The sequence below is a fragment of the Brachyhypopomus gauderio genome, unplaced genomic scaffold (genome assembly GCF_052324685.1).
Source record: "Brachyhypopomus gauderio isolate BG-103 unplaced genomic scaffold, BGAUD_0.2 sc44, whole genome shotgun sequence".
Lineage (NCBI taxonomy): Eukaryota > Metazoa > Chordata > Actinopteri > Gymnotiformes > Hypopomidae > Brachyhypopomus > Brachyhypopomus gauderio.
In genome coordinates this window covers 3,033,323-3,060,103 of record NW_027506870.1, presented here as the reverse complement: position 1 = coordinate 3,060,103, position 26,781 = coordinate 3,033,323, and the positions used below count along the sequence as shown (strand labels likewise).

Sequence of the window (26,781 nt, the reverse complement as noted above, 5' to 3'; positions counted from 1 at the left end):
CAAAAGTGCAACTTTTGAAGAATGAAAAGAAAACTCATATTTTGAATGAAAACAGTGTTTGGATGTGATAACACAAGCTGTTTTATCATGTTTGTAATGTTACACATGCATTTCCAAACAAGTAGTAAGTCTTGCATTTAGGCGTTCAAAAACAGCGTTTGCTGGCGCTGTAAACGCTCTAAACAGTGTTTCTGAGCATAACTTGGAGCAAAAGTGCAACTTTTGAAGAATGAACTGAAAACTCATATTTTGTATCCAAAACAGTGTTTGGATGTGATAACAAGCTGTTTTATCATGTTTGTAATGTTAAACATGCAATTTCCAAACAAGTAGTAAGTCTTGTATTAAGGCGTTCAAAACAGCGTTTGCTGGCGCTGTAAGCGCTCTAAACAGTGTTTCTGAGCATAACTTGTGGCAAAAGTTGCAACTTTTGAAGAGTGAACTGAAAAACTCATATTTGGTTTCAAAACAGTGTTTGGATGTGATAACAAGCTGTTTTATCATGTTTGTAATGTTACTCATGCATTTCCAAACAAGTAGTAAGTCTTGCATTAAGGCCTTCAAAACAGCGTTTGCTGGCGCTGTAAGCGCTCTAAACAGTGTTTCTGAGCATAACTTGTGGCAAAAGTGCAACTTCTGAAGAATGAAAAGAAAACTCATATTTTGAATGAAAACAGTGTTGTGGATGTGATAACAAGCTGTTTTATCATGTTTGTAATGTTACACATGCATTTCCAAACAAGTAGTAAGTCTTGCATTTAGGAGTTCAAAACAGCGTTTGCTGGTGCTGTAAACGCTCTAAACAGTGTTTCTGAGCATAACTTGGAGCAAAAGTGCAACTTTTGAAGAATGAACTGAAAACTCATATTTTGTTCCAAAAACAGTGTTTGGATGTGATAACAAGCTGTTTTATCATGTTTGTAATGTTAAACATGCATTTCCAAACAAGTAGTAAGTCTTGTATTAAGGCGTTCAAAAACAGCGTTTGCTGGCGCTGTAAGCGCTCTAAACAGTGTTTCTGAGCATAACTTGTGGCAAAAAGTGCAACTTCTGAAGAATGAAAAGAAAACTCATATTTTGAATGAAAAACAGTGTTTGGATGTGATAACAAGCTGTTTTATCATGTTTGTAATGTTACACATGGCATTTTCCAAACAAGTAGTAAGTCTTGCATTTAGGAGTTCAAAACAGCGTTTGCTGGCGCTGTAAACGCTCTAAACAGTGTTTCCTGAGCATAACTTGGAGCAAAAGTGCAACTTTTGAAGAATGAACTGAAAACTCATATTTTGTTCCAAAACAGTGTTTGGATGTGATAACAAGCTGTTTTATCATGTTTGTAATGTTACACATGCATTTCCGAACAAGTAGTAAGTCTTGTATTAAGGCGTTCAAAACAGCGTTTGCTGGCGCTGTAAACGCATCTAAACAGTGTTTCTGAGCATAACTTGGAGCAAAAGTGCAACTTTTGAAGAATGAACTGAAAACTCATATTTTGAATGAAAACAGTGTTTGGATGTGATAACAAGCTGTTTTATCATGTTTGTAATGTTACACATGCATTTCCTAACAAGTAGTAAGTCTTGTATTAAGGCGTTCAAAACAGCGTTTGCTGGCGTTGTAAGAGCTCTAAACAGTGTTTCTGAGCATAACTTGTGGCAAAAGTGTAACTTTTTGAAGAATGAAAAGAAAACTCATATTTTGAATGAAAACAGTGTTTGGATGTGATAACAAGCTGTTTTATCATGTTTGTAATGTTAAACATGCATTTCCAAACAAGTAGTAAGTCTTGCATTTAGGCGTTTCAAAACAGCGTTTGCTGGCGCTGTAAACGCTCTAAACAGTGTTTCTGAGCATAACGTGGCAAAAGTGCAACTTTTTAAGAATGAAAAGAAAACTCATATTTTGAATGAAAAACAGTGTTTGGATGTGATAACAAGCTGTTTTTATCATGTTTGTAATTGTTACACATGCATTTCCTAACAAGTAGTAAGTCTTGTATTAAGGCGTTCAAAACAGCGTTTGCTGGCGCTGTAAACGCTCTAAACAGTGTTTCTGAGCATAACTTGGAGCAAAAGTGCAACTTTTGAAAGAATGAACTGAAAACTCATATTTTTGAATGAAAACAGTGTTTGGATGTGATAACAAGCTGTTTTATCATGTTTGTAATGTTACACATGCATTTCCTAACAAGTAGTAAGTCTTGTATTAAGGCGTTCAAAACAGCGTTTGCTGGCGTTGTAAGAGCTCTAAACAGTGTTTTCTGAGCATAACTTGTGGCAAAAGTGTAACTTTTGAAGAATGAAAAGAAAACTCATATTTTGAATGAAAACAGTGTTTGGATGTGATAAGCTGTTTTATCATGTTTGTAATGTTAAATCATGCATTTTCCAAACAAGTAGTAAGTCTTGCATTTAGGCGTTCAAAACAGCGTTTGCTGGCGCTGTAAACGCTCTAAACAGTGTTTCTGAGCATAACGTGGGCAAAAGTGCAACTTTTTAAGAATGAAAAAGAAAACTCATATTTTGAATGAAAACAGTGTTTGGATGTGATAACAAGCTTGTTTTATCATGTTTGTAATGTTACACATGCATTTCCAAACAAGTAGTAAGTCTTGCATTTAGGAGTTCAAAACAGCGTTTGCTGGCGCTGTAAACGCTCTAAACAGTGTTTCTGAGCATAACTTGGAGCAAAAGTGCAACTTTTGAAGAATGAACTGAAAACTCATATTTGTTTCCAAAACAGTGTTTGGATGTGATAACAAGCTGTTTTATCATGTTTGTAATGTTACACATGCATATCCTAACAAGTAGTAAGTCTTTGTATTAAGGCGTTCAAAACAGCGTTTGCCTGGCGCTGTAAAGCGCTCTAAACAGTGTTTCTGAGCATAACTTGTGGCAAAAGTGCAACTTCTGAAGAATGAAAAGAAAACTCATATTTTGAATGAAAACAGTGTTTTGGATGTGATAACAAGCTGTTTTATCATGTTTGTAATGATACACATGCATTTCCAAACAAGTAGTAAGTCTTGCATTTAGGAGTTCAAAACAGCGTTTGCTGGCGCTGTAAACGCTCTAATCAGTGTTTCTGAGCATAACTTGGAGCAAAAGTGCAACTTTTGAAGAATGAACTGAAAACTCATATTTTGTTCCAAAACAGTGTTTGGATTTGATAACAAGCTGTTTTATCATGTTTGTAATGTTACACATGCATTTCCTAACAAGTAGTAAGTCTTGTATTAAGGCGTTCAAAACAGCGTTTGCTGGCGTTGTAAGAGCTCTAAACAGTGTTTCTGAGCATAACTTGTGGCAAAAGTGTAACTTTTGAAGAATGAAAAGAAAACTCATATTTTGAATGAAAACAGTGTTTGGATGTGATAACAAGCTGTTTTATCATGTTTGTAATGTTAAACATGCATTTCCAAACAAGTAGTAAGTCTTGCATTTAGGCGTTCAAAACAGCGTTTGCTGGCGCTGTAAACGCTCTAAACAGTGTTTCTGAGCATAACGTGGCAAAAGTGCAACTTTTTAAGAAATGAAAAGAAAACTCATATTTTGAATGAAAACAGTGTTTGGATGTGATAACAAGCTGTTTTATCATGTTTGTAATGTTACACATGCATTTCCAAACAAGTAGTAAGTCTTGCATTTAGGAATTCAAAACAGCGTTTGCTGGCGCTGTAAACGCTCTTAAACAGTGTTTCTGAGCATAACTTGGAGCAAAAGTGCAACTTTTGAAGAATGAACTGAAAACTCATATTTTGTTCCAAAACAGTGTTTGGATGTGATAATAAGCTGTTTTATCATGTTTGTAATGTTACACATGCATTTCCAAACAAGTAGTAAGTCTTGTATTAAGGCGTTCAAAACAGCGTTTTGCTGGCGCTGTAAGCGCTCTAAACAGTGTTTCTGAGCATAACTTGTGGCAAAAGTGCAACTTTTGAAGAATGAAAAGAAAACTCATATTTTGAATGAAAACCAGTGTTTGGATGTGATAACAAGCTGTTTTATCATGTTTGTAATGTTACACATGCATTTCCATACAAGTAGTAAGTCTTGCATTTAGGAGTTCAAAACAGCGTTGTTTCTGAGCATAACTTGGAGCAAAAGTGCAACTTTTGAAGAATGAAAAGAAAACTCATATTTTGAATGAAAACAGTGTTTGGATGTGATAACACAAGCTGTTTTATCATGTTTGTAATGGTTACACATTGCATTTCCAAACAAGTAGTAAGTCTTGCATTTAGGCGTTCAAAACAGCGTTTGCTGGCGCTGTAAACGCTCTAAACAGTGTTTCTGAGCATAACTTGGAGCATAAGTGCAACTTTTGAAGAATGAACTGAAAACTCATATTTTGTTCCAAAACAGTGTTTGGATGTGATAACAAGCTGTTTTAATCATGTTTGTAATGTTAAACCTGCATTTCCAAACAAGTAGTAAGTCTTGTATTATGGCGTTCAAAAACAGCGTTTGCTGGCGTTGTAAGAGCTCTAAACAGTGTTTCTGAGCATAACTTGTGGCAAAAGTGTAACTTTTGAAGAATGAAAAGAAAACTCATATTTTGAATGAAAACAGTGTTTGGATGTGATAACAAGCTGTTTTATCATGTTTGTAATGTTAAACATGCATTTCCAAACAAGTAGTAAGTCTTGCATTTAGGCGTTCAAAACAGCGTTTGCTGGCGCTGTAAACGCTCTAAACAGTGTTTCTGAGCATAACGTGGCAAAAAGTGCAACTTTTTAAGAATGAAAAAGAAAACTCATATTTTGAATGAAATCAGTGTTTGGATGTGATAACAAGCTGTTTTATCATGTTTGTAATGTTACACATGTGCATTTTCCATAACAAGTAGTAAGTCTTGCATTTAGGAGTTTCAAAACAGCGTTTGCTGGCGCTGTAAACGCTCTAAACAGTGTTTCTGAGCATAACTTGGAGCAAAGTGCAACTTTTGAAGAATGAACTGAAAACTCATATTTTGTTACCAAAACAGTGTTTTGGATGTGATAACAAGCTGTTTTATCATGTTTGTAATGTTACACATGCATTTCCTAACAAGTATTAAGTCTTGTATTAAGGCGTTCAAAAACAGCGTTTTGCTGGCGCTAGTAAGCGCTCTAAACAGTGTTTCTGAGCATAACTTGTGGCAAAAGTGCAACTTTTGAAGAATGAAAAGAAAACTCATATTTTGAATGAAAACAGTGTTTGGATGTGATAACACAAGCTGTTTTATCATGTTTGTAATGTTACACATGCATTTCCAAACAAGTAGTAAGTCTTGCATTTAGGCGTTCAAAACAGCGTTTGCTGGCGCTGTAAACGCTCTAAAACAGTGTTTCTGAGCATAACTTGGAGCAAAAGTGCAACTTTTGAAGAATGAACTGAAAACTCATATTTTGTTCCAAAACAGTGTTTGGATGTGATAACAAGCTGTTTTATCATGTTTGTAATGTTAAACATGCATTTCCAAACAAGTAGTAAGTCTTGTATTAAGGCGTTCAAAACAGCGTTTGCTGGCGCTGTAAGCGCTCTAAACAGTGTTTTCTGAGCATAACTTGTGGCAAAAGTGCAACTTTTGAAGAGTGAACTGAAAACTCATATTTGGTTTCAAAACAGTGTTTTGGATGTGATAACAAGCTGTTTTATCATGTTTGTAATGTTACACATGCATTTCCAAACAAGTAGTAAGTCTTGCATTAAGGCCTTCAAAACAGCGTTTGCTGGCGCTGTAAAGCGCTCTAAACAGTGTTTTCTGAGCATAACTTGTGGCAAAAGTGCAACTTCTGAAGAATGAAAAGAAAACTCATATTTTGAATGAAAACAGTGTTTGGATGTGATAAACAAGCTGTTTTATCATGTTTGTAATGTTACACATGCATTTCCAAACAAGTAGTAAGTCTTGCATTTAGGAGTTTCAAAACAGCGTTTGCTGGCGCTGTAAACGCTCTAAACAGTGTTTCTGAGCATAACTTGGAGCAAAAGTGCAACTTTTGAAGAATGAACTGAAAACTCATATTTTGTTCCAAAACAGTGTTTGGATGTGATAACAAGCTGTTTTATCATGTTTGTAATGTTACACATGCAATTCCTAACAAGTAGTAAGTCTTGTATTAAGGCGTTCAAAACAGCGTTTTGCTGGCGCTGTAAACGCTCTAAACAGTGTTTCTGAGCATAACTTGGAGCAAAAAGTGCAACTTTTGAAGAATGAACTGAAAACTCATATTTTGTTCCAAAACAGTGTTTGGATGTGATAACAAGCTGTTTTATCATGTTTGTAATGTTACACATGCATTTCCTAACAAGTAGTAAGTCTTGTATTAAGGCGTTCAAAACAGCGTTTGCTGGCGCTGTAAACGCTCTAAACAGTGTTTCTGAGCATAACTTGGAGCAAAAGTGCAACTTTTGAAGAATGAACTGAAAACTCATATTTTGTTCCAAAACAGTGTTTGGATGTGATAACAAGCTGTTTTATCATGTTTGTAATGTTAAACCTGCATTTCCAAACAAGTAGTAAGTCTTGTATTAAGGCGTTCAAAACAGCGTTTGCTGGCGTTGTAAGAGCTCTAAACAGTGTTTCTGAGCATAACTTGTGGCAAAAGTGCAACTTTTGAAGAGTGAACTGAAAACTCATATTTGGTTTCAAAACAGTGTTTGGATGTGATAACAAGCTGTTTTATCATGTTTGTAATGTTACACATGCATTTCCAAACAAGTAGTAAGTCTTGCATTAAGGCCTTCAAAACAGCGTTTGCTGGCGCTGTAAGCGCTCTAAACAGTGTTTCTGAGCATAACTTGTGGCAAAAGTGCAACTTCTGAAGAATGAAAAGAAAACTCATATTTTGAATGAAAACAGTGTTTGGATGTGATAACAAGCTGTTTTATCATGTTTGTAATGTTACACATGCATTTCCAAACAAGTAGTAAGTCTTGCATTTAGGAGTTCAAAACAGCGTTTGCTGGCGCTGTAAACGCTCTAAACAGTGTTTCTGAGCATAACTTGGAGCAAAAGTGCAACTTTTGAAGAATGAACTGAAAACTCATATTTTGTTCCAAAACAGTGTTTGGATGTGATAACAAGCTGTTTTATCATGTTCGTAATGTTACACATGCATTTCCTAACAAGTAGTAAGTCTTGTATTAAGGCGTTCAAAACAGCGTTTGCTGGCGCTGTAAACGCTCTAAACAGTGTTTCTGAGCATAACTTGGAGCAAAAGTGCAACTTTTGAAGAATGAACTGAAAACTCATATTTTGTTCCAAAACAGTGTTTGGATGTGATAACAAGCTGTTTTATCATGTTTGTAATGTTACACATGCATTTCCTAACAAGTAGTAAGTCTTGTATTAAGGCGTTCAAAACAGCGTTTGCTGGCGCTGTAAACGCTCTAAACAGTGTTTCTGAGCATAACTTGGAGCAAAAGTGCAACTTTTGAAGAATGAACTGAAAACTCATATTTTGTTCCAAAACAGTGTTTGGATGTGATAACAAGCTGTTTTATCATGTTTGTAATGTTAAACCTGCATTTCCAAACAAGTAGTAAGTCTTGTATTAAGGCGTTCAAAACAGCGTTTGCTGGCGTTGTAAGAGCTCTAAACAGTGTTTCTGAGCATAACTTGTGGCAAAAGTGTAACTTTTGAAGAATGAAAAGAAAACTCATATTTTGAATGAAAACAGTGTTTGGATGTGATAACAAGCTGTTTTATCATGTTTGTAATGTTAAACATGCATTTCCAAACAAGTAGTAAGTCTTGCATTTAGGCGTTCAAAACAGCGTTTGCTGGCGCTGTAAACGCTCTAAACAGTGTTTCTGAGCATAACGTGGCAAAAGTGCAACTTTTTAAGAATGAAAAGAAAACTCATATTTTGAATGAAAACAGTGTTTGGATGTGATAACAAGCTGTTTTATCATGTTTGTAATGTTACACATGCATTTCCAAACAAGTAGTAAGTCTTGCATTTAGGAGTTCAAAACAGCGTTTGCTGGCGCTGTAAACGCTCTAAACAGTGTTTCTGAGCATAACTTGGAGCAAAAGTGCAACTTTTGAAGAATGAACTGAAAACTCATATTTTGTTCCAAAACAGTGTTTGGATGTGATAATAAGCTGTTTTATCATGTTTGTAATGTTACACATGCATTTCCTAACAAGTATTAAGTCTTGTATTAAGGCGTTCAAAACAGCGTTTGCTGGCGCTGTTAGCGCTCTAAACAGTGTTTCTGAGCATAACTTGTGGCAAAAGTGCAACTTTTGAAGAATGAAAAGAAAACTCATATTTTGAATGAAAACAGTGTTTGGATGTGATAACAAGCTGTTTTATCATGTTTGTAATGTTACACATGCATTTCCATACAAATAGTAAGTCTTGCATTTAGGAGTTCAAAACAGCGTTTGCTGACGCTGTAAACGCTCTAAACAGTGTTTCTGAGCATAACTTGGAGCAAAAGTGCAACTTTTGAAGAATGAACTGAAAACTCATATTTTGTTCCAAAACAGTGTTTGGATGTGATAACAAGCTGTTTTATCATGTTTGTAATGTTACACATGCATTTCCAAACAAGTAGTAAGTCTTGTATTAAGGCGTTCAAAACATCGTTTGCTGGCGCTGTAAGCGCTCTAAACAGTGTTTCTGAGCATAACTTGTGGCAAAAGTGCAACTTTTGAAGAATGAAAAGAAAACTCATATTTTGAATGAAAACAGTGTTTGGATGTGATAACACAAGCTGTTTTATCATGTTTGTAATGTTACACATGCATTTCCAAACAAGTAGTAAGTCTTGCATTTAGGCGTTCAAAACAGCGTTTGCTGGCGCTGTAAACGCTCTAAACAGTGTTTCTGAGCATAACTTGGAGCAAAAGTGCAACTTTTGAAGAATGAACTGAAAACTCATATTTTGTTCCAAAACAGTGTTTGGATGTGATAACAAGCTGTTTTATCATGTTTGTAATGTTAAACATGCATTTCCAAACAAGTAGTAAGTCTTGTATTAAGGCGTTCAAAACAGCGTTTGCTGGCGCTGTAAGCGCTCTAAACAGTGTTTCTGAGCATAACTTGTGGCAAAAGTGCAACTTCTGAAGAATGAAAAGAAAACTCATATTTTGAATGAAAACAGTGTTTGGATGTGATAACAAGCTGTTTTATCATGTTTGTAATGTTACACATGCATTTCCAAACAAGTAGTAAGTCTTGCATTTAGGAGTTCAAAACAGCGTTTGCTGGCGCTGTAAACGCTCTAAACAGTGTTTCTGAGCATAACTTGGAGCAAAAGTGCAACTTTTGAAGAATGAACTGAAAACTCATATTTTGTTCCAAAACAGTGTTTGGATGTGATAACAAGCTGTTTTATCATGTTTGTAATGTTACACATGCATTTCCTAACAAGTAGTAAGTCTTGTATTAAGGCGTTCAAAACAGCGTTTGCTGGCGCTGTAAACGCTCTAAACAGTGTTTCTGAGCATAACTTGGAGCAAAAGTGCAACTTTTGAAGAATGAACTGAAAACTCATATTTTGAATGAAAACAGTGTTTGGATGTGATAACAAGCTGTTTTATCATGTTTGTAATGTTACACATGCATTTCCTAACAAGTAGTAAGTCTTGTATTAAGGCGTTCAAAACAGCGTTTGCTGGCGTTGTAAGAGCTCTAAACAGTGTTTCTGAGCATAACTTGTGGCAAAAGTGTAACTTTTGAAGAATGAAAAGAAAACTCATATTTTGAATGAAAACAGTGTTTGGATGTGATAACAAGCTGTTTTATCATGTTTGTAATGTTAAACATGCATTTCCAAACAAGTAGTAAGTCTTGCATTTAGGCGTTCAAAACAGCGTTTGCTGGCGCTGTAAACGCTCTAAACAGTGTTTCTGAGCATAACGTGGCAAAAGTGCAACTTTTTAAGAATGAAAAGAAAACTCATATTTTGAATGAAAACAGTGTTTGGATGTGATAACAAGCTGTTTTATCATGTTTGTAATGTTACACATGCATTTCCTAACAAGTAGTAAGTCTTGTATTAAGGCGTTCAAAACAGCGTTTGCTGGCGCTGTAAACGCTCTAAACAGTGTTTCTGAGCATAACTTGGAGCAAAAGTGCAACTTTTGAAGAATGAACTGAAAACTCATATTTTGAATGAAAACAGTGTTTGGATGTGATAACAAGCTGTTTTATCATGTTTGTAATGTTACACATGCATTTCCTAACAAGTAGTAAGTCTTGTATTAAGGCGTTCAAAACAGCGTTTGCTGGCGTTGTAAGAGCTCTAAACAGTGTTTCTGAGCATAACTTGTGGCAAAAGTGTAACTTTTGAAGAATGAAAAGAAAACTCATATTTTGAATGAAAACAGTGTTTGGATGTGATAACAAGCTGTTTTATCATGTTTGTAATGTTAAACATGCATTTCCAAACAAGTAGTAAGTCTTGCATTTAGGCGTTCAAAACAGCGTTTGCTGGCGCTGTAAACGCTCTAAACAGTGTTTCTGAGCATAACGTGGCAAAAGTGCAACTTTTTAAGAATGAAAAGAAAACTCATATTTTGAATGAAAACAGTGTTTGGATGTGATAACAAGCTGTTTTATCATGTTTGTAATGTTACACATGCATTTCCAAACAAGTAGTAAGTCTTGCATTTAGGAGTTCAAAACAGCGTTTGCTGGCGCTGTAAACGCTCTAAACAGTGTTTCTGAGCATAACTTGGAGCAAAAGTGCAACTTTTGAAGAATGAACTGAAAACTCATATTTTGTTCCAAAACAGTGTTTGGATGTGATAATAAGCTGTTTTATCATGTTTGTAATGTTACACATGCATTTCCAAACAAGTAGTAAGTCTTGTATTAAGGCGTTCAAAACAGCGTTTGCTGGCGCTGTAAGCGCTCTAAACAGTGTTTCTGAGCATAACTTGTGGCAAAAGTGCAACTTTTGAAGAATGAAAAGAAAACTCATATTTTGAATGAAAACAGTGTTTGGATGTGATAACAAGCTGTTTTATCATGTTTGTAATGTTACACATGCATTTCCATACAAGTAGTAAGTCTTGCATTTAGGAGTTCAAAACAGCGTTGTTTCTGAGCATAACTTGGAGCAAAAGTGCAACTTTTGAAGAATGAAAAGAAAACTCATATTTTGAATGAAAACAGTGTTTGGATGTGATAACACAAGCTGTTTTATCATGTTTGTAATGTTACACATGCATTTCCAAACAAGTAGTAAGTCTTGCATTTAGGCGTTCAAAACAGCGTTTGCTGGCGCTGTAAACGCTCTAAACAGTGTTTCTGAGCATAACTTGGAGCAAAAGTGCAACTTTTGAAGAATGAACTGAAAACTCATATTTTGTTCCAAAACAGTGTTTGGATGTGATAACAAGCTGTTTTATCATGTTTGTAATGTTAAACCTGCATTTCCAAACAAGTAGTAAGTCTTGTATTAAGGCGTTCAAAACAGCGTTTGCTGGCGCTGTAAGCGCTCTAAACAGTGTTTCTGAGCATAACTTGTGGCAAAAGTGCAACTTTTGAAGAGTGAACTGAAAACTCATATTTGGTTTCAAAACAGTGTTTGGATGTGATAACAAGCTGTTTTATCATGTTTGTAATGTTACACATGCATTTCCAAACAAGTAGTAAGTCTTGCATTAAGGCCTTCAAAACAGCGTTTGCTGGCGCTGTAAGCGCTCTAAACAGTGTTTCTGAGCATAACTTGGGGCAAAAGTGCAACTTTTGAAGAATGAACTGAAAACTCATATTTTGTTTCAAAACAGTGTTTGGATGTGATAACAAGCTGTTTTATCATGTTTGTAATGTTACACATGCATTTCCAAACAAGTAGTAAGTCTTGCATTAAGGCGTTCAAAACAGTGTTTGCTGGCGCTGTAAGCCCTCTAAACAGTGTTTCTGAGCATAACTTGGGGCAAAAGTGCAACTTCTGAAGAATGAACTGAAAACTCATATTTTGTTTCAAAACAGTGTTTGGATGTGATAACAAGCTGTTTTATCATGGTTGTAATGTTACAAATGCATTTCCAAACAAGTAGTAAGTCTTGTGCTTCAATCTCCACCGACGTCGTCTGGGTCATTCCAGGATTTTGGTACATTTCCTGTCCCACCACTTAAATTTCAAATGTACATATCCAAAATATCTAAATGACTATTGTTTTTTTAACACTGTACTTGTTATAAGACAAACTGTAAAATTTGGTGGAAAAATAAGCTCCTTAGACATTATTCAAAAGACCGAATACCTTTGGAGGTATCAAAAAATGGCCGTTTTCTCTTGTCCCACACATTGGGTGACCAACGCCAAATTTAACAATTAAAATAAGCTCTAAATAAATTACTTCCTCTTGTATATTGTTGAAATGCATCTCCTTTACTTATGAAAACAACTTCTTTGGTCTACATTGTATTGCATGTCACAGTTTTTACACTATTAAGTTGTGTCCTACAACATGTGCACAGCCCTGTTACCATAAGGAATTTTATCTGGCAGAGAAAGAGTTAAAAATATTTGTTTACTGGCACAAAGGAATTTGCATCACTAGGACATTTCCTGCCCACATATTTGGTTTTTTTCTAAACATATTTGGTTTTTTTCCAAATATGTTTGTCCAAGTGGTGTGTGTCACTCAGTGAATGCAACTCTGTTCCTCATATTGTAAGACTAATATTGAGTAGAGTCAAAATTTACTTTATATACTTATATAACCATATTTGTCCTTGATCTTGTATACATAGCTACATTTTACAGTTAGCATCTCTTCCTGGGGTAGACCACAACTTACCCTGTTAGTCACAACCCTGCTTCCATATCTGAACTTGACAAATAAAACTTTTTGATAGTCTATAACCTGTAGCTAATAAATATGTGACTAAAAATGATCAAATTGAAGATCAAATTTTCAGAAGTGACCACCCCTGAAATGTACCAAAATCCTGGAATGACCTGCCTCCAGTGATGGCTAAGTTACCTTGAAAAAGTAATCCGATTACTGATTACTGATTACTCATTACTCATTTTAAAAGTAACTTAGTTACGTTACTGATTACTTGATTTTAAAACTACGTTAGATTACAAGTTACTTTAGTAGTTACATTCAGCAGCAAAATTAATTTTTCCAATATTCACTTTATTGCAAGTGCATTTTTAACAGTAACAATGTACTGAAGCAGGTTCGGTAACTGATGTAGAAACTGCTTAATCCAAAAATCCCGAGGAGGGAAACTTTATTGATAACGCAACCCTGGTGCGAGCAGGCTCCGCCCCCCCAGTGTCACTTAAAGGGCTAAGACTCCTTGAGTGGCCAAGTGTCCATTAGGGAATTCGCTGTGAGGAGTAGTAGTCGCTACAGTATCTCCTGACATTACGTTTGTGTAGCTGCACGGTATTATTTGTACATTTATTTGTAAACGTAATACAATCGAACTGTTCAGTCAGACAGCTTGTGAAACGAAATACCATTACAATTTAAAGCATTTTAAAGTAGGCAACATTAGTCAAAATTCCAGCACTTTTCAAACGTGGAACACAAAGCAACATTCAAATTCATCAGGTAAATGTTCATTCCCCTGTTTTTGAGGGGTGCTTCTTTACACTACCACATATAGTTACGGGAGGACACTGCAAAGAATGACTTGTAAAGCCTGGTTTATACTTTCGCGAGCGACCGTAGCGCGCGACTCCGCCCACCTCGCGCGACCCTGCGCGAGCGGTGTAGGCGTTTATACTTTCGCGAACGTCGCTGCAGTGTTCTCCGAAACGATAGGTGGCGATAGGTGGCAGTGGAGAATAAAAAACCTCTGCAAAACCGGGGAAAGAACATTTTTACCTGACCAGAGACAGTATATATACATTAGGTATCAAACATAAATATGGCTTTGCAATGTTGTCCGAAACGATATGTGGTAGTATAAAGAAACACCCCTCAAAAAAAGGGGAATGAACATTTACCTGACGCATTTTGATGTTGCTTTGTGTTTCAGGTTTGAAAAGTGCTGGAATTTAGGCTAAAGTACATTAAAATGTTGAAATTACGTTAACAAATACTAGCCTCTTGTAATTCCAGGACGAAACATGAGAGAACGTGAAGACGTTAAGATTGAGCGTTTTGAAAATAAACAACCATTAAATAATGTGATAAAAAGCGAATTATTTCGAATTATTTCGAGTATGTGTATTAATATTTAACTTAATTATGTTTATCGTGCTGTAAAATATTGAAATGGACCTTGAAAGTTCCGTACAAGTGCTTTAATTCCACCTTGTTTAGGTGTATGAACCCTGCAAATATGACTTTGTCGATCGCGCTGAAGCGCGGCGCGCGCGCGAAGTTACAAAATTCGAGAGGTGCACGACCTCGCGCCGCGACAGCGCGCGAGGCCCTCGCGCACGGGCGGAGCCACCGCGATTACGTCATTTTCGCCGCGCGGACCCTCGCGCCGCTCGTGGAGCGTCGAGTATAAACCAGGCTTAAAACGTGCTCGCGCTCTCACAGGGTCGCGTATGGTGTCATTTCCGTGCCAAAACTAGGGCGCGCAAAAACACATTTCGCGAGCGTAAATATTCACCTCGCGAGCGTAAATAATTGACTCGCGAGCGTAAATATTCAACTCGCGAGCGTAAAAATGACAGTCGCGAGCACAGAACGCCGAATTGCGTGCGCGTTTGTGTTAGTGCGCGCGCTCAAACTGTCTTTTTTCACGCTCGAGTGTTTTTTTCCTTCTCTATTTTACAACGGCGCTCGCGCGACAAGCACATTCTCTTCGGATGTTTTTTGCGCGAGTTTTGATAAGGGGTGTTTTTGGCACTTTGGGGGCGGGCTCATGGGAGTTTCTTTCAGTCAATGCTATTGGCTGATGACGGCTCCTGATTTTGTGAGTGACAGCACAGTACATAAAGTCTTTTCAGAAGATGGCGGAGCACGACGAGCGCGGACTGGTGAGTTAGCTACCTATCCAGGTTTGAAGTAAATTTGGGGTTGATTTAATTTATAAGTATAATTTAATAGACAATCTTAACATTTTGTAATGCGCATGCAGTCACTGATTTATGTAGTACCTATGATAATTTTTACTAAAAGTGGATTTTCGTACTGAAGCGTTACCGTAAGTCGTTTGAAAAAGCGAGCTGGGTTAGTTAGCTATAACATGGAGTTCAGGATACAACCTTAATGTCATGTTGGTAACATTAACTTTTTGTTTGCATGCGCTAGAGAGCACATATTAAGTGGATTAGAAACCAAATACCTGTTACTGTTGAAAGGCGAGCCAAGGTTATTTGTATAGTATGTTTCATACACAGCAGCTGTTGAAAGCGCTTAAAGGACATTGATATTTTTAACCAGTGGTCTTATTGCAAACAGTTTTGGTAGGCCTTGCTTGCTTTTTGAATTGCCATTCATTGAATTCCACTCACTTAATCATACCATAGCTACAGCTAATCTGCTCTAACAATAGTAATCTTTAACTAACAGCTGGTAGTGGCTTAGTATGTTTTTAAGCTTTTAATTATGCTAATTGAGTATTACTTTTCCTAATGTAGTTTTCCTCTGTCTTTGCAGAACATTTTAAGCAGGCAGATTCTCACCAGGTTGCTCTCTAAATTGGAACGGGCATTTACAGGAGAACCTATGGATTTAGATTATATGGAGTTTACATGTAGGCAGGAATTGTATCTTTGTAATGCCCTTTCCAGACACATTGATGTGCCTACAGACATATTACATGCCTTGCAGGAACTATTAATGCTTGTGACAGACCAGATAGAACGTAATAGTGGAAGAAATATGCCAATTGACACAGTACCTGGAGAGACAGGGCGTCCTAGGTTAGACATTGATAGAGAGAGTTTGCAGGAGCTCTTGGAAACTGACCTGCCTGTTCCCTGCATCTCTAAGATGCTGGGAGTGTCAAAAAGAACAGTATTTAGACGAATGCAGGAGTTTGGTCTTTGTCGGAAAAGGCACAGCAGCATGAGTGACGAGGAGCTTGACAGTGTAATACAGAACATTAAACAAGAAATGCCAACTGCCGGCTACCGCATGGTGAAGGGGAGGCTGCTGTCCATGGGTATCCATGTCCAGTGGAGGAGGGTGGCTGCATCCATGCACCGTGTGGACTCTTTGGGCATCCTGACGAGACTAACTGGCTTAGGATGCGTCGTGCGTAGGACATATTCTGTGAATGGACCTCTTTCACTTTGGCATGTGGATACAAACCACAAACTTATCAGGTTGGTGATTTTAATTGTTAGTAAAAGGCTAAACGTAAGTAGACTGTCATTTTACTAATGTAGTAAGTAATTAGATTTGTTTATTGGGTTCCAAAAATGTTTTCTAGGTACAACATTGTATTGTTTGGTGCAGTGGATGGATATTCGAGGAAGGTAATTTCTTAATTTCACTTGGTTTGCTAATGTACTTCTCACAGAAACGGCTTCATGCCATAATTTATGTACTACGAACACTAGAATCCTTGTTTTGTTAAAAGGACCGGTTGTCTTTACTTAATAATACAGGTGATGTGCCTGACTGCTTCTACCAACAACTTTGCATCCACTGCATTTGCTGCTTTCAAGGAGGCAACAGAAAGACATGGCATACCGTCAAGGTAACATTTTTGCAGTTTAAATAGATTTGAAACATTGCTACATACACATGAGGATTTTTCTTGCATTATTACAAGCTCAAATAGTTCAAATTGGCTAGTCTTTCAATTTTTTTCTAACTAAAAGTTGTGAAATACCATGCTGAACAAACTGGACAATTCATAGTTAGTAGTTCATTGTAGTACTAGGATATATATTTTGATGTCTTTTGATGTGTGACTGGTCAACTGTGTGTGTTACAGAGTCAGAGCTGACCAAGGGGTCGAAAATGTTGACATTGCCAGATTTATGTTCAGTGTTTGCGGGACAGACAGGGGAAGCTTTATGTCTGGCAAAAGTGTTCATAATCAAAGGTTGATCATGTTTCATCACACATTTGAGGCATATATTTCCCAGAGGTCCTTCATTGAGGTCCTTAATGTCCTTAATTAAGGAATCATTAAAGTACAAATCTAAATTAATCTAAACTATATTGTAACATTACACATATTTTTCTTCTCTTTGTGTTGTTTTTAAAAAGTAGAATCATTGCATATAAAATATTTGACAGCAATGTGTAAATTATTGTCATTAGAATTCATTAATAAAGGTCAGAGTGATTGAGAGGCTACATTTCAAAGGGTTTCAGCCAACATGTCTCTCTTGCTTGTTCATTTGCTAGCTGGAACCAAATTTTTCATGTGTCTGCATTAAACTGATTAAAATGTTTACGTTCCTAGGATTGAACGTCTATGGCGTGATGTCAGGACCTGTGTCACCTCAAAGTACTACAACATGCTTCAGAGCTTGGAGAAGGTTCAGCTTCTTGATGTTTGCTCCACAGGTTGGGAACCCCAGTCACTCTTTAATGTATTGATAAAACATGGATAATTGGATAGTTACAGTAGCCTTTTAACCCTGATGAGATCCGGGCGTGGTCTACCTTCTTGGGGTCCAGCTGGGCGTGGGGGACCCATTGCATTTTTTGTTAAAATAATCAGCAGATTTAGCCCAATTGCAAGTAAAATAAACAATACATATGTTAAATTAGTTTGCTCTCATTTATTTATTAGTTACTTTTTTATTAAAATGTAACACAATAAGGAAATGAATCATAAATCATGCTGGCTGACAGGCTGGTCCTATGGCTAGCTGCTGACGGGCTGGTGCTAACGGAGCTGGCTGCTGCTCATCCTCCTTTTCATTATCACTATCAGACTCTGATATTTCAGAAATGTGATCCTGAAATTTCTTCTTCTGAATCACCATCAAAATCCTCTGTCTCTTCCAATAGCAGCTGTAAGGCAGTCTGAACTGAGAATCGCTTTGCCATCTTTTATAGCATTTTTAGCATTTTTAGCATTTATAGCATCATGTCCCCATGATTGGATGAAACACACACTCACACACACATACACACACACACACACACACACACACACACACACACACACACACACACACACACACACACACACACACACACACACACAGGTCCAGAGAGGAGGGAGGGATAATGAGGGCTGAGAGAAAAGATGCTTCTTTCAGATCTCACCCCTTTGTCTCTATAGAGATTCTTCGTCTGCTGTCTGACAATATGCAATCAACCCCTGATGTGACAACCATCAAAAGTGTTGATGGTTGCTCACCTTTGCATGCCAAACTCCTCTGTCCTTTGTTTGTATATCCTTTAAAGTCATACAGACGACTATCAACTACCCAACCCAATGTTGATTGCCCACTTTGACTAGCCCAGGGCCCAGTGGACCCTGGACCCTGTATGTAATACAAATGTGAAGGGGGGGGTACGGGGGGTGGTCATTGAAAATATTTTCTGATTTATGTTGCTCACAGAAAATGAGCCAAGGACCAATGAATCTCAGTTTGAAAAAAAAAAAATTGTAGAATTTTTTTAAGCTGATTTTTTAAAAATGGGTCCCACAGACCCTTGGACCATATAAGGGTTAATAAACTTGAACATGCATAAAAGGCAATTGGAGCTTAAGCATTACCAAATTTTCATTGTTCCCCTCATTCTATTTTTGCATGAGTTTCAAAAACTTTTTTTGCTTTAACTGGAAATTTGTTAAATATTTTGACTACCAACAATGGCTAAAATTTGAGCAGTAACTTCATTTGCTCTAATTAAAACACAATTTATTGGTAAGCATTACTTAACTCCTACCTTACACTTAACAGAAGACCTTTTCACTGTCCACACTGTGTTCCTGCCAAAACTGAAGAAAGACCTTGAGTGTTTTGTGGAAGGTTGGAACAATCATCCAATCCGGACGGAAAACAACATGACTCCTGAGCAATTATGGATCATGGGGATGAGAAATACCAATATTAACCAGCCAGAGGATGCTGAGGTATCCCCCCCCCCTTTAAGAATCCTGCTACTGCTGTTTAAGCTTCTATAATTGTTTGGTACTAGCAATAGTCTGTGACTATAGTATATTTAGTTTTTGCAGTTTGGTGGAATATTTCCAATTTCCTGTAAACTTGGGTAGACACAATTAGTGATTTTAATTTGTCAAACTCGGACGATAAAAGAACAGCAGTTATAAACTACTGTTCGATTGCTCCAGCAAACACTATAGACAGTGACAGTTCCTAATTGCGCAGTAGTATCATAATTTAAAATAGTTCATTCTGTTGTGTTACATTTATTGTACAATGTAGTGTGTTGAAGTTTAGGCTCAGTACTCTGTTCTGTTTTTCTGCACTAGGATATAGAGGAGCCAGACATTGACTGGGACATTGCAACAACCCACAGCGGTGAGATGGATGGTGAGATCGTGGTTCCTCAGATCGAGCCTCCTTTGAGTGAACAACAAAGACAAGGAGTTCAGTTGCTCATTGAACAGAGTGACCCAGACATGTCAGCAAGGGACCTGTATTTAACATGTCGTGAATATATTTTTGCCACTGGCTGATGGTTTGTTTTAAAGGCTCTTAAATAAAGACAACTGTAAATGTACGAGTTTGTTTATTGGGAACTGGGGACAGGCGAATTAGTTCAACAACTTGACAGTTCCTCAGCCATGATCTACAGTAAGACAAACAAGTAAAATATGGTTATTCATAAATGCATATGGAATGTGTACATTCACACCAACTCAACCTTATTGAAAGTAATAGTTTTATCCACTTTAATAGACTTAAACAAAAAGGACCAACAAAAGCAATGAAGTCAACATGTATTAACACAAGTTGATATTTTAGTAATAATAGAAATGGTGATTACTGTCAAATGAGGTTGTTTGAAAACTCAGCTCTTTAAACGAGGCCAAAGCCAGTCTCCACAGATTGAATACAGACAGCAAGATCATCCTCAAGCTCCTCAAATCTCCTGTAGTGGTTTGGTATCCGTAGACGTTCTGAACATGTTGCTGAGGTTGGAAGGTGTCTGGGTCCTCTGGACTGAACGACTTCCAGCTTCAGGCATCGAGGTGGCACTTCCCAGCCAGTCCAGAACCTCATAAGCATCTTTAAGCTTTTAGGGGATGCTAAGCCAAACAACATAGTAAGTAATTTGCTGACATTTCACATACTGATATGTAACATTAATAAAAAAAAAAGGAATGAGTACCCCGTTGAACAAATCTTCTGAAAAATTCAGAGAGAAGAGTAAGCGTCTCTTGAGGCATGTCATCATCTTCGCTATCGGATCCTGGCTGGGGCCACATAATGGCCTGCAGGATAAGCTTCAGTTTTGTATTGAAAGATTGAATAGAAAAGTTCACAATTATGTAAAACTTAACCCAAGCCACCAAACTGTTCTTAAAACATTTTTTAAAATGGCTACCTGTGGGGTTAACTGAACATCTTTGTCTGTAGGGAACAGCAGGGGTACAACATCAGGTCTGTGTTCGATAATTGGCCAGATGCCCGTGTCTTTTATCCCTTTCCTGAGCTGTTTAATCTGAGCAGTCACTCTACCAAGCACCTGTAAAAATTAAATGCAGAGCATAGATAAGGTAGTTTCAAATGTGTTTTGGTGCACACATTTTAGAGGCTTGATTACTTCTTATTTAGGACAACAGCAAACGTAAGTAGCAGTCAGCTGGTGAGAGATCCAACTACATATTTCGTGCTGTCTCAATTACTGTTTATGGCTGTTTAAGTCACAGCAATTAATGTTGATATAATGAATTATGCATTATTTATATTAGGAGTAAATTATATTATGGCATGACAAAATGTACCTCAAAATATTAAAGAATTATACGTACAGCATGGGAGAGGAGCTGTTGAAATATTAGCAGCTTGTTGGTGTGCTTTGTAGGGACTGTGCAGTACCAGTCCAAACAGAGCCTGGTTATTCTTGAGGATTCTTCCTCAGTCCACTCTTCCTTCAGCAGCTTTAACACATTAGTTTCATTGTCAAAGTTCTCTGAAATTATCCCAAGACATCTGTACATTTCTAAACCCATTAGAGTTCTGTTCTAAACCCATAGTTCTGTGTCTAGTGGTACTCACAAGGCTAATGGTTTCCCTTTGCTCCATGTCAGGGCAGTCATTTAGGCACAGTTTTGATTTCGTCATCTCATTTTGGCCATTCATCAAAGCACTGACTACTGCCCGACTCAACCCACTCAGTGTAGGACCACCATTAATCACAGAGTGGCCAAGGATCCTTCCCGCCATGGGGAACAGGTCACTCTCCAACAGCACTGGTGATGCAGCAGGGACCAGGTGCTCAGGTTCTCCTTCAAACAGGAGAGTCTCTGCTGCATTGCCTGCATCAAGATCCATTAATTGTATTGAAATCAAAGGAAAAAAATATTTTGCTAGTCTGCTAATGTTTAGCATAACCAAAGTGGCAAAAAACTTTCATGCAACATGTAACCATGTTATCACGTATGCGATCAGATAGTAATACTTATTCATTAAGATTGTTAATAAGTATTAATACTCAGTGCTCAGTACTTTGAAACAAGAGTTAACAGTACACATACCAAAGTTTAGGTTAAATCCATGTTTTAACCTGGAAATGGCTAATGATAGGATATGTCTAGCCACACCTACTCCAATAGCAGCATCCCCTACAACAGGGGTACTCAACTAAATTTGTCCGCGGTCCAATTTTGGCAGATAGCTGTCACCTGAGGTCCGGGGGGTGGCGAACGCAAGTTGTTGAGCTGGGGTGGTGAACGTAACACTCGTGACGGAGTGTTTTTTTCAATAGCCCTGAAATAAATACTCCGGTTTAAAATTAATTCTCCCGTCAAAATGAATAAATATGTTTTTTTTGGGTCCGTATCCAGTTAATCAGGAATGAGATTGGGTCCGGACAGGACTGCGTTCGGGTCCGGATACGGACCGCGGTCCGCCAGTTGCCGACCCCTGCCCTACAATAACAAAATGTTTAAAAGCATACAGTGAAAAACTGATCAGAATAAAGTGCATGAAAACGTTGCTGGGTTGGATAGAGAATACTGTTCATTGTGTTTTAGTTCATGCACTGCATGATTTTAACCAATTTCTCACTATATACCTTTAATCATGCAGTGGAAAGGAGCTGTCAACTGGCGTTTTTCACGGTCCTCTTTGTAGAAACGGATAAGCGAACCGTCCCTTTGCTCGTCATCTGTTGCATCCAAGTTCAAATATAGCGAAGGCTGACTCTCCCCTTCTTGCTTAAGTTGTTCCAAAAAGAAGCGTAAAGCCTCTTGTGGGTCTTTTATCGATTTCCATGCTTAATGAAAAAGAGCAGATACACTTGTTCATATAAAAAAATACAGGATATAAGGGGAAAATGCTCTGACTGAACTGGACAAATTTACAGCAAACAAAAATAAAATCTCATATAAATATACTTAAATAAAAACATTTAGATTGTTACATTACCTTCTATTCCTGGACGTAAGGGGGAAGCATTTGTAAGTACTGACTGAACCATAGTAGCTGCATAGGATGTGCTGGGTTCCTCACCAGGGTCAAGATGACTGCTAAGTGGTCTTACAACAGCAAAAGACCATTTACAGGTTATACCAGTTATGTCCACAATGACTTTTCATTCATTAAAATAAAGCACTTGCAAACTGCCAAAAAAGGTCAAGCACATAGTGGGAAAACATTGAGCTTATCTTAACAAAATAGACAAAATATGGGTTGGCATTTCTTTGATTTCTTAATTGAAATAAGTAAAGGAATCGAACCACGCCAATATCATTCCACTATGTACAGACTGCTTAAATCTGGACTCAAACCAGACCAGAACCATCAGTTGAAAAGCCCTGGAGGAAATATTAGTGTACTGCACATGCTCTACATGAACTGGTTCATGTCAATAGATACCTACCGCTCTGACTCTTCACCACATGAGCTTGCATGTAAAGGCAGGCTATTCACAGGGTATGGCACCTCACAGATGGGGCAAAGCTGCAAAACACAGAAATGGTATAGATACATTTTAATTGCCTTTCCAATTAGGTGATATCCCAGACTGGAACTTTGTTATTAATACTTTACGTTACCTCAGTTTGATCATTGGCAACTTCACAATCAGAGTCAGAGGCCTGGCAGTTCAAGATAAAAAGTCAATGCCATAATTACTAATGCCTATAAAACCATCAGAAAGGAATAGGTGCATATTGACAGGAGCAAAGCTACTGCATGTAGTACATACGTCGACAGTTTGCTGACAGTCTTTAACATGAAGTGACAGCAGCTGCACAGGTACAGGGATCTGACAGTTGTTGCACTTTGCCTTAGGCATCCTGGAGAACTCTTCAGCTGTGAAGGGCAGAGGGCTGGTGTCCAAGCTGCCCTGGATGGGCATAATATAATAGCAGCTCTTTCCCGTATAGCCAGTTGCCAGTTGGGCACCAGAATAGCCCTCTGCCTCAGGTGACACAACGTTAAGCTTTCGTTGCCCTGAGCCTCCTGTTTAATTGAAATAAAAGTCATTATGGATAAGAAGCACCAAATAAATTGCTTGTAAAGCAACCTGCTAAGTCCTGTAAAGCGCTTTGTGACAACGCTTTGTGTGTTGTGAAAAGCGCTATACAAACATATTTGATTTGATTTGATTTAAGTCAAGATTGTCACTGAACTTTCAAATAAATAAAATTTCTTACCAGCTGCTTTGTACAGCAACCAGGCCCCATCCAAAGCAGCCATTTTGGGGAAGGATTCTGTAAGGAGTGCTGAAATCTGAGATTGAATGTGAAAACAAGTGTCATATAAAAAGTGAATTTTGTACTTCTGTTTTCCATCCATTATCTTTATCGTTTAATCCCGCTAATCAGGGTAATGCAGGGGATGGAGCCAATTCCAGCATCAATGGGCGAAGGCAGGTACACCATGGACAGGTTGCCCGTCTACTACATGGCCAACACACCCACACGCACTTACATCTATAGGCAATTTAATGACTGATAAACCTAACACACATCTTTGGACTGTGGGAGGAAATCGGAGTACGAGGAGAAAACCCATACAGGCACAGGAAGAACATGCAAACTCCACACAGAACGGCCGAGACCCAGACCGCCTTGCCATGAGGCGAAAATGCTAACCACCACACCACGATGCCTCCCATACTTCTGCTATCAATAATCTAAATATTCCAACATAGATCCACAGTATTTGGGAGTGGAACAAATCTCTTAGTAGAAATCACTTAATTAGGGAAATAAAATGTGTGTCAATTGTTGGAATAAGCGATGACAAGAATACCCAGAATAACATGAATAATGTCCAAAATAAAAATTTTATACTTGCTTCTGAATGGTTGGCATCTTCAGGAACATCAATGGTCCTTCGCCCCAGCCCAGCCTGGAGAAGCACCATCTCCTCAACAGTCTTGGGCGTATGAGCCATAACTTTGTCCATTAAAAAAAACTGTATGTGTTTTGACTTCACTGCCCTTTTTCGAAGCTTGACATTTGTGGTTCTCTTCTTAAACACACCTGGAAATGCTCTGGAAAAGGGGGAATATATCAAATACAATCACTATTAATTAACATATATTTTGGATATGTCGAAATGAGAAAAAAAAACATTAAAAATGTTTATCCTTGGCTTTCAATTTCTTCCATGTTATTCAGACCTGGCCATATTTTCATCCACGCTGCTGCGTGAGGTGCTTGAGGTTGCAGACACAGCGGGCGGGGGTGCTTCTGTTCTGCGGCTTGTCCCTGGGGGTGCCTGCTCCCCTGATGCTGTCTGGCCTCTCTGAACCTCAGCTCCATCTACATTATTAGCCTAATAAGTCATCCTAGTAGTGGTACTGTGTAAACGATCAGCTTTAATGGTAGCACTACATGAACTGTTGTAGCTACAAAACGTGACACTGGAGACAACTATATCCTGAGCTTGTTTTAAATTAATTACAAAAGTGTAGGTACAACTGAATCACTAGGATATAGCAGACGCCATGCCAAAGTAAAATAGCCAAGTGGAAATTAGCTATGAAAAGATGGAACTAGGTCTAACAGAAACGTGTAATGGGTTACTTTACCATTTTGAGATGGCAACTCCAAGGCGTGCTGCAGCATTCCGATGATGCGCCTCGCTGCATTTTGTAATTGCGACTAGTTTAAGTTGGAAGAATAAACAAATTGTTAGCGCTAGCTAACGAAAATATCTTCGTAATGTTAGTTACCAACATGACATTAAGGTTGTATCCTGAACTCCATGTTATAGCTAACTAACCCAGCTCGCTTTTTCAAACGACTTACGGTAACGCTTCAGTACGAAAATCCACTTTTAGTAAAAATTATCATAGGTACTACATAAATCAGTGACTGCATGCGCATTACAAAATGTTAAGATTGTCTATTAAATTATACTTATAAATTAAATCAACCCCAAATTTACTTCAAACCTGGATAGGTAGCTAACTCACCAGTCCGCGCTCGTCGTGCTCCGCCATCTTCTGAAAAGACTTTATGTACTGTGCTGTCACTCACAAAATCAGGAGCCGTCATCAGCCAATAGCATTGACTGAAAGAAACTCCCATGAGCCCGCCCCCAAAGTGCCAAAAACACCCCTTATCAAAACTCGCGCAAAAAACATCCGAAGAGAATGTGCTTGTCGCGCGAGCGCCGTTGTAAAATAGAGAAGGAAAAAAACACTCGAGCGTGAAAAAAGACAGTTTGAGCGCGCGCACTAACACAAACGCGCACGCAATTCGGCGTTCTGTGCTCGCGACTGTCATTTTTACGCTCGCGAGTTGAATATTTACGCTCGCGAGTCAATTATTTACGCTCGCGAGGTGAATATTTACGCTCGCGAAATGTGTTTTTGCGCGCCCTAGTTTTGGCACGGTAATGACGCCATAGTCGCGCGCAGTGTGCGGAGTCGAGCGCTACGGTCAGACGCAAAAGTATATACAATTTCTGTGTTGTTTTTTGCTAAATCCAAGTCGAGTTGAAGAAGAGCATAGCCCCTGGTAAGTAGTTAACTGGATAGAATACAGCTACATGCAAATATATATATATATCAAAAGTAGTAATCAAAAGTAAAGAAAGAAGTTGAACAGATAATAAATGAGATACAAGAGGAGACAACAACCATGAGATATAAGATAGTTAACATGGCTTATTACATCGAATTCGGCGATAGAATAAAATAATAATACTTTAATCAATTCGGTGTAGGGTTGCCACCTGTCCCGGTTTTCACGTGACTGTCCCGGTTTTCCTTCTTTTTAATATTCGGTCCCGGCAAAAAAAAATAATTTAATGTCCTGTTTTTCAGGTTAGTTCAAACGACTATTTAGACTGTTTCTGCACACTTTAAATCTGTCTTTTTTTTCTCGCTGTGTCCATTTTACACCCCCCGGTAACATTTTACGTTCGCCACCCCGTCAACATTTTACACTCGCCACCCACCACCCCGTGTCAGTATGTCTGTTTTGTCAGACAGGTGGTAACCCTAATTCGGTGTCGTCAGCATATGGTGTCTCAACCAAATGAAAATGCTGCTATTTGTTTCATAAACACATGTTTCACGACACCGAATTTATTAAATTATTTTTTTCTTGTTCTATCGCCAAACTCGATGTAATAAGCCATGATAACTATCTTGTATCTCATGGTTGTTATTTATTATTTGTTCAACTTCTTTCTTTACTTTTGATTAGTGATGGCCGTTATCGGCGTTAACGCCGAAGTGTCATGTGACTCCAAGCGAGCTTCCAATTGGCTGGTGACGAAAAGTTGCTGAGCCAAATTGCTCAGCCGAGCGCACACGGTGAGATTTCGGGCA

General features: G+C 38.0%; 2 protein-coding genes across 2 annotated transcripts; one reads left to right on the top strand and one right to left on the bottom strand.

Moving 5' to 3' along the window:
- Positions 1 to 14,478: 14,478 nt before the first annotated feature.
- LOC143486124 (uncharacterized) lies at positions 14,479 to 19,539 on the top strand. Its single transcript, XM_076985974.1, has 8 exons — positions 14,479 to 14,909; positions 15,532 to 16,202; positions 16,310 to 16,355; positions 16,488 to 16,579; positions 16,820 to 16,930; positions 17,297 to 17,400; positions 18,756 to 18,928; positions 19,289 to 19,539. The coding sequence occupies exons 1-8, from the start codon at positions 14,883 to 14,885 to the stop codon at positions 19,493 to 19,495; spliced, it is 1,431 nt and encodes a 476-aa protein (XP_076842089.1). The 5' UTR covers positions 14,479 to 14,882; the 3' UTR covers positions 19,496 to 19,539.
- Positions 19,540 to 19,614: 75 nt separating this feature from the next.
- On the bottom strand, positions 19,615 to 25,848 carry LOC143486078 (uncharacterized). Its single transcript, XM_076985871.1, has 16 exons — positions 25,417 to 25,848; positions 25,030 to 25,102; positions 24,619 to 24,760; positions 24,291 to 24,489; positions 23,645 to 23,720; positions 23,194 to 23,450; positions 23,042 to 23,083; positions 22,867 to 22,946; positions 22,413 to 22,522; positions 22,060 to 22,260; positions 21,521 to 21,607; positions 21,042 to 21,301; positions 20,795 to 20,923; positions 20,368 to 20,508; positions 20,152 to 20,266; positions 19,615 to 20,068 (listed from the first exon to the last, which is right to left on the bottom strand). Exons 1-16 carry the CDS (start codon positions 25,441 to 25,443, stop codon positions 19,839 to 19,841), a joined length of 2,169 nt encoding a protein of 722 aa, XP_076841986.1. The 5' UTR covers positions 25,444 to 25,848; the 3' UTR covers positions 19,615 to 19,838.
- Between the last annotated feature and the right edge of the window lie 933 nt (positions 25,849 to 26,781).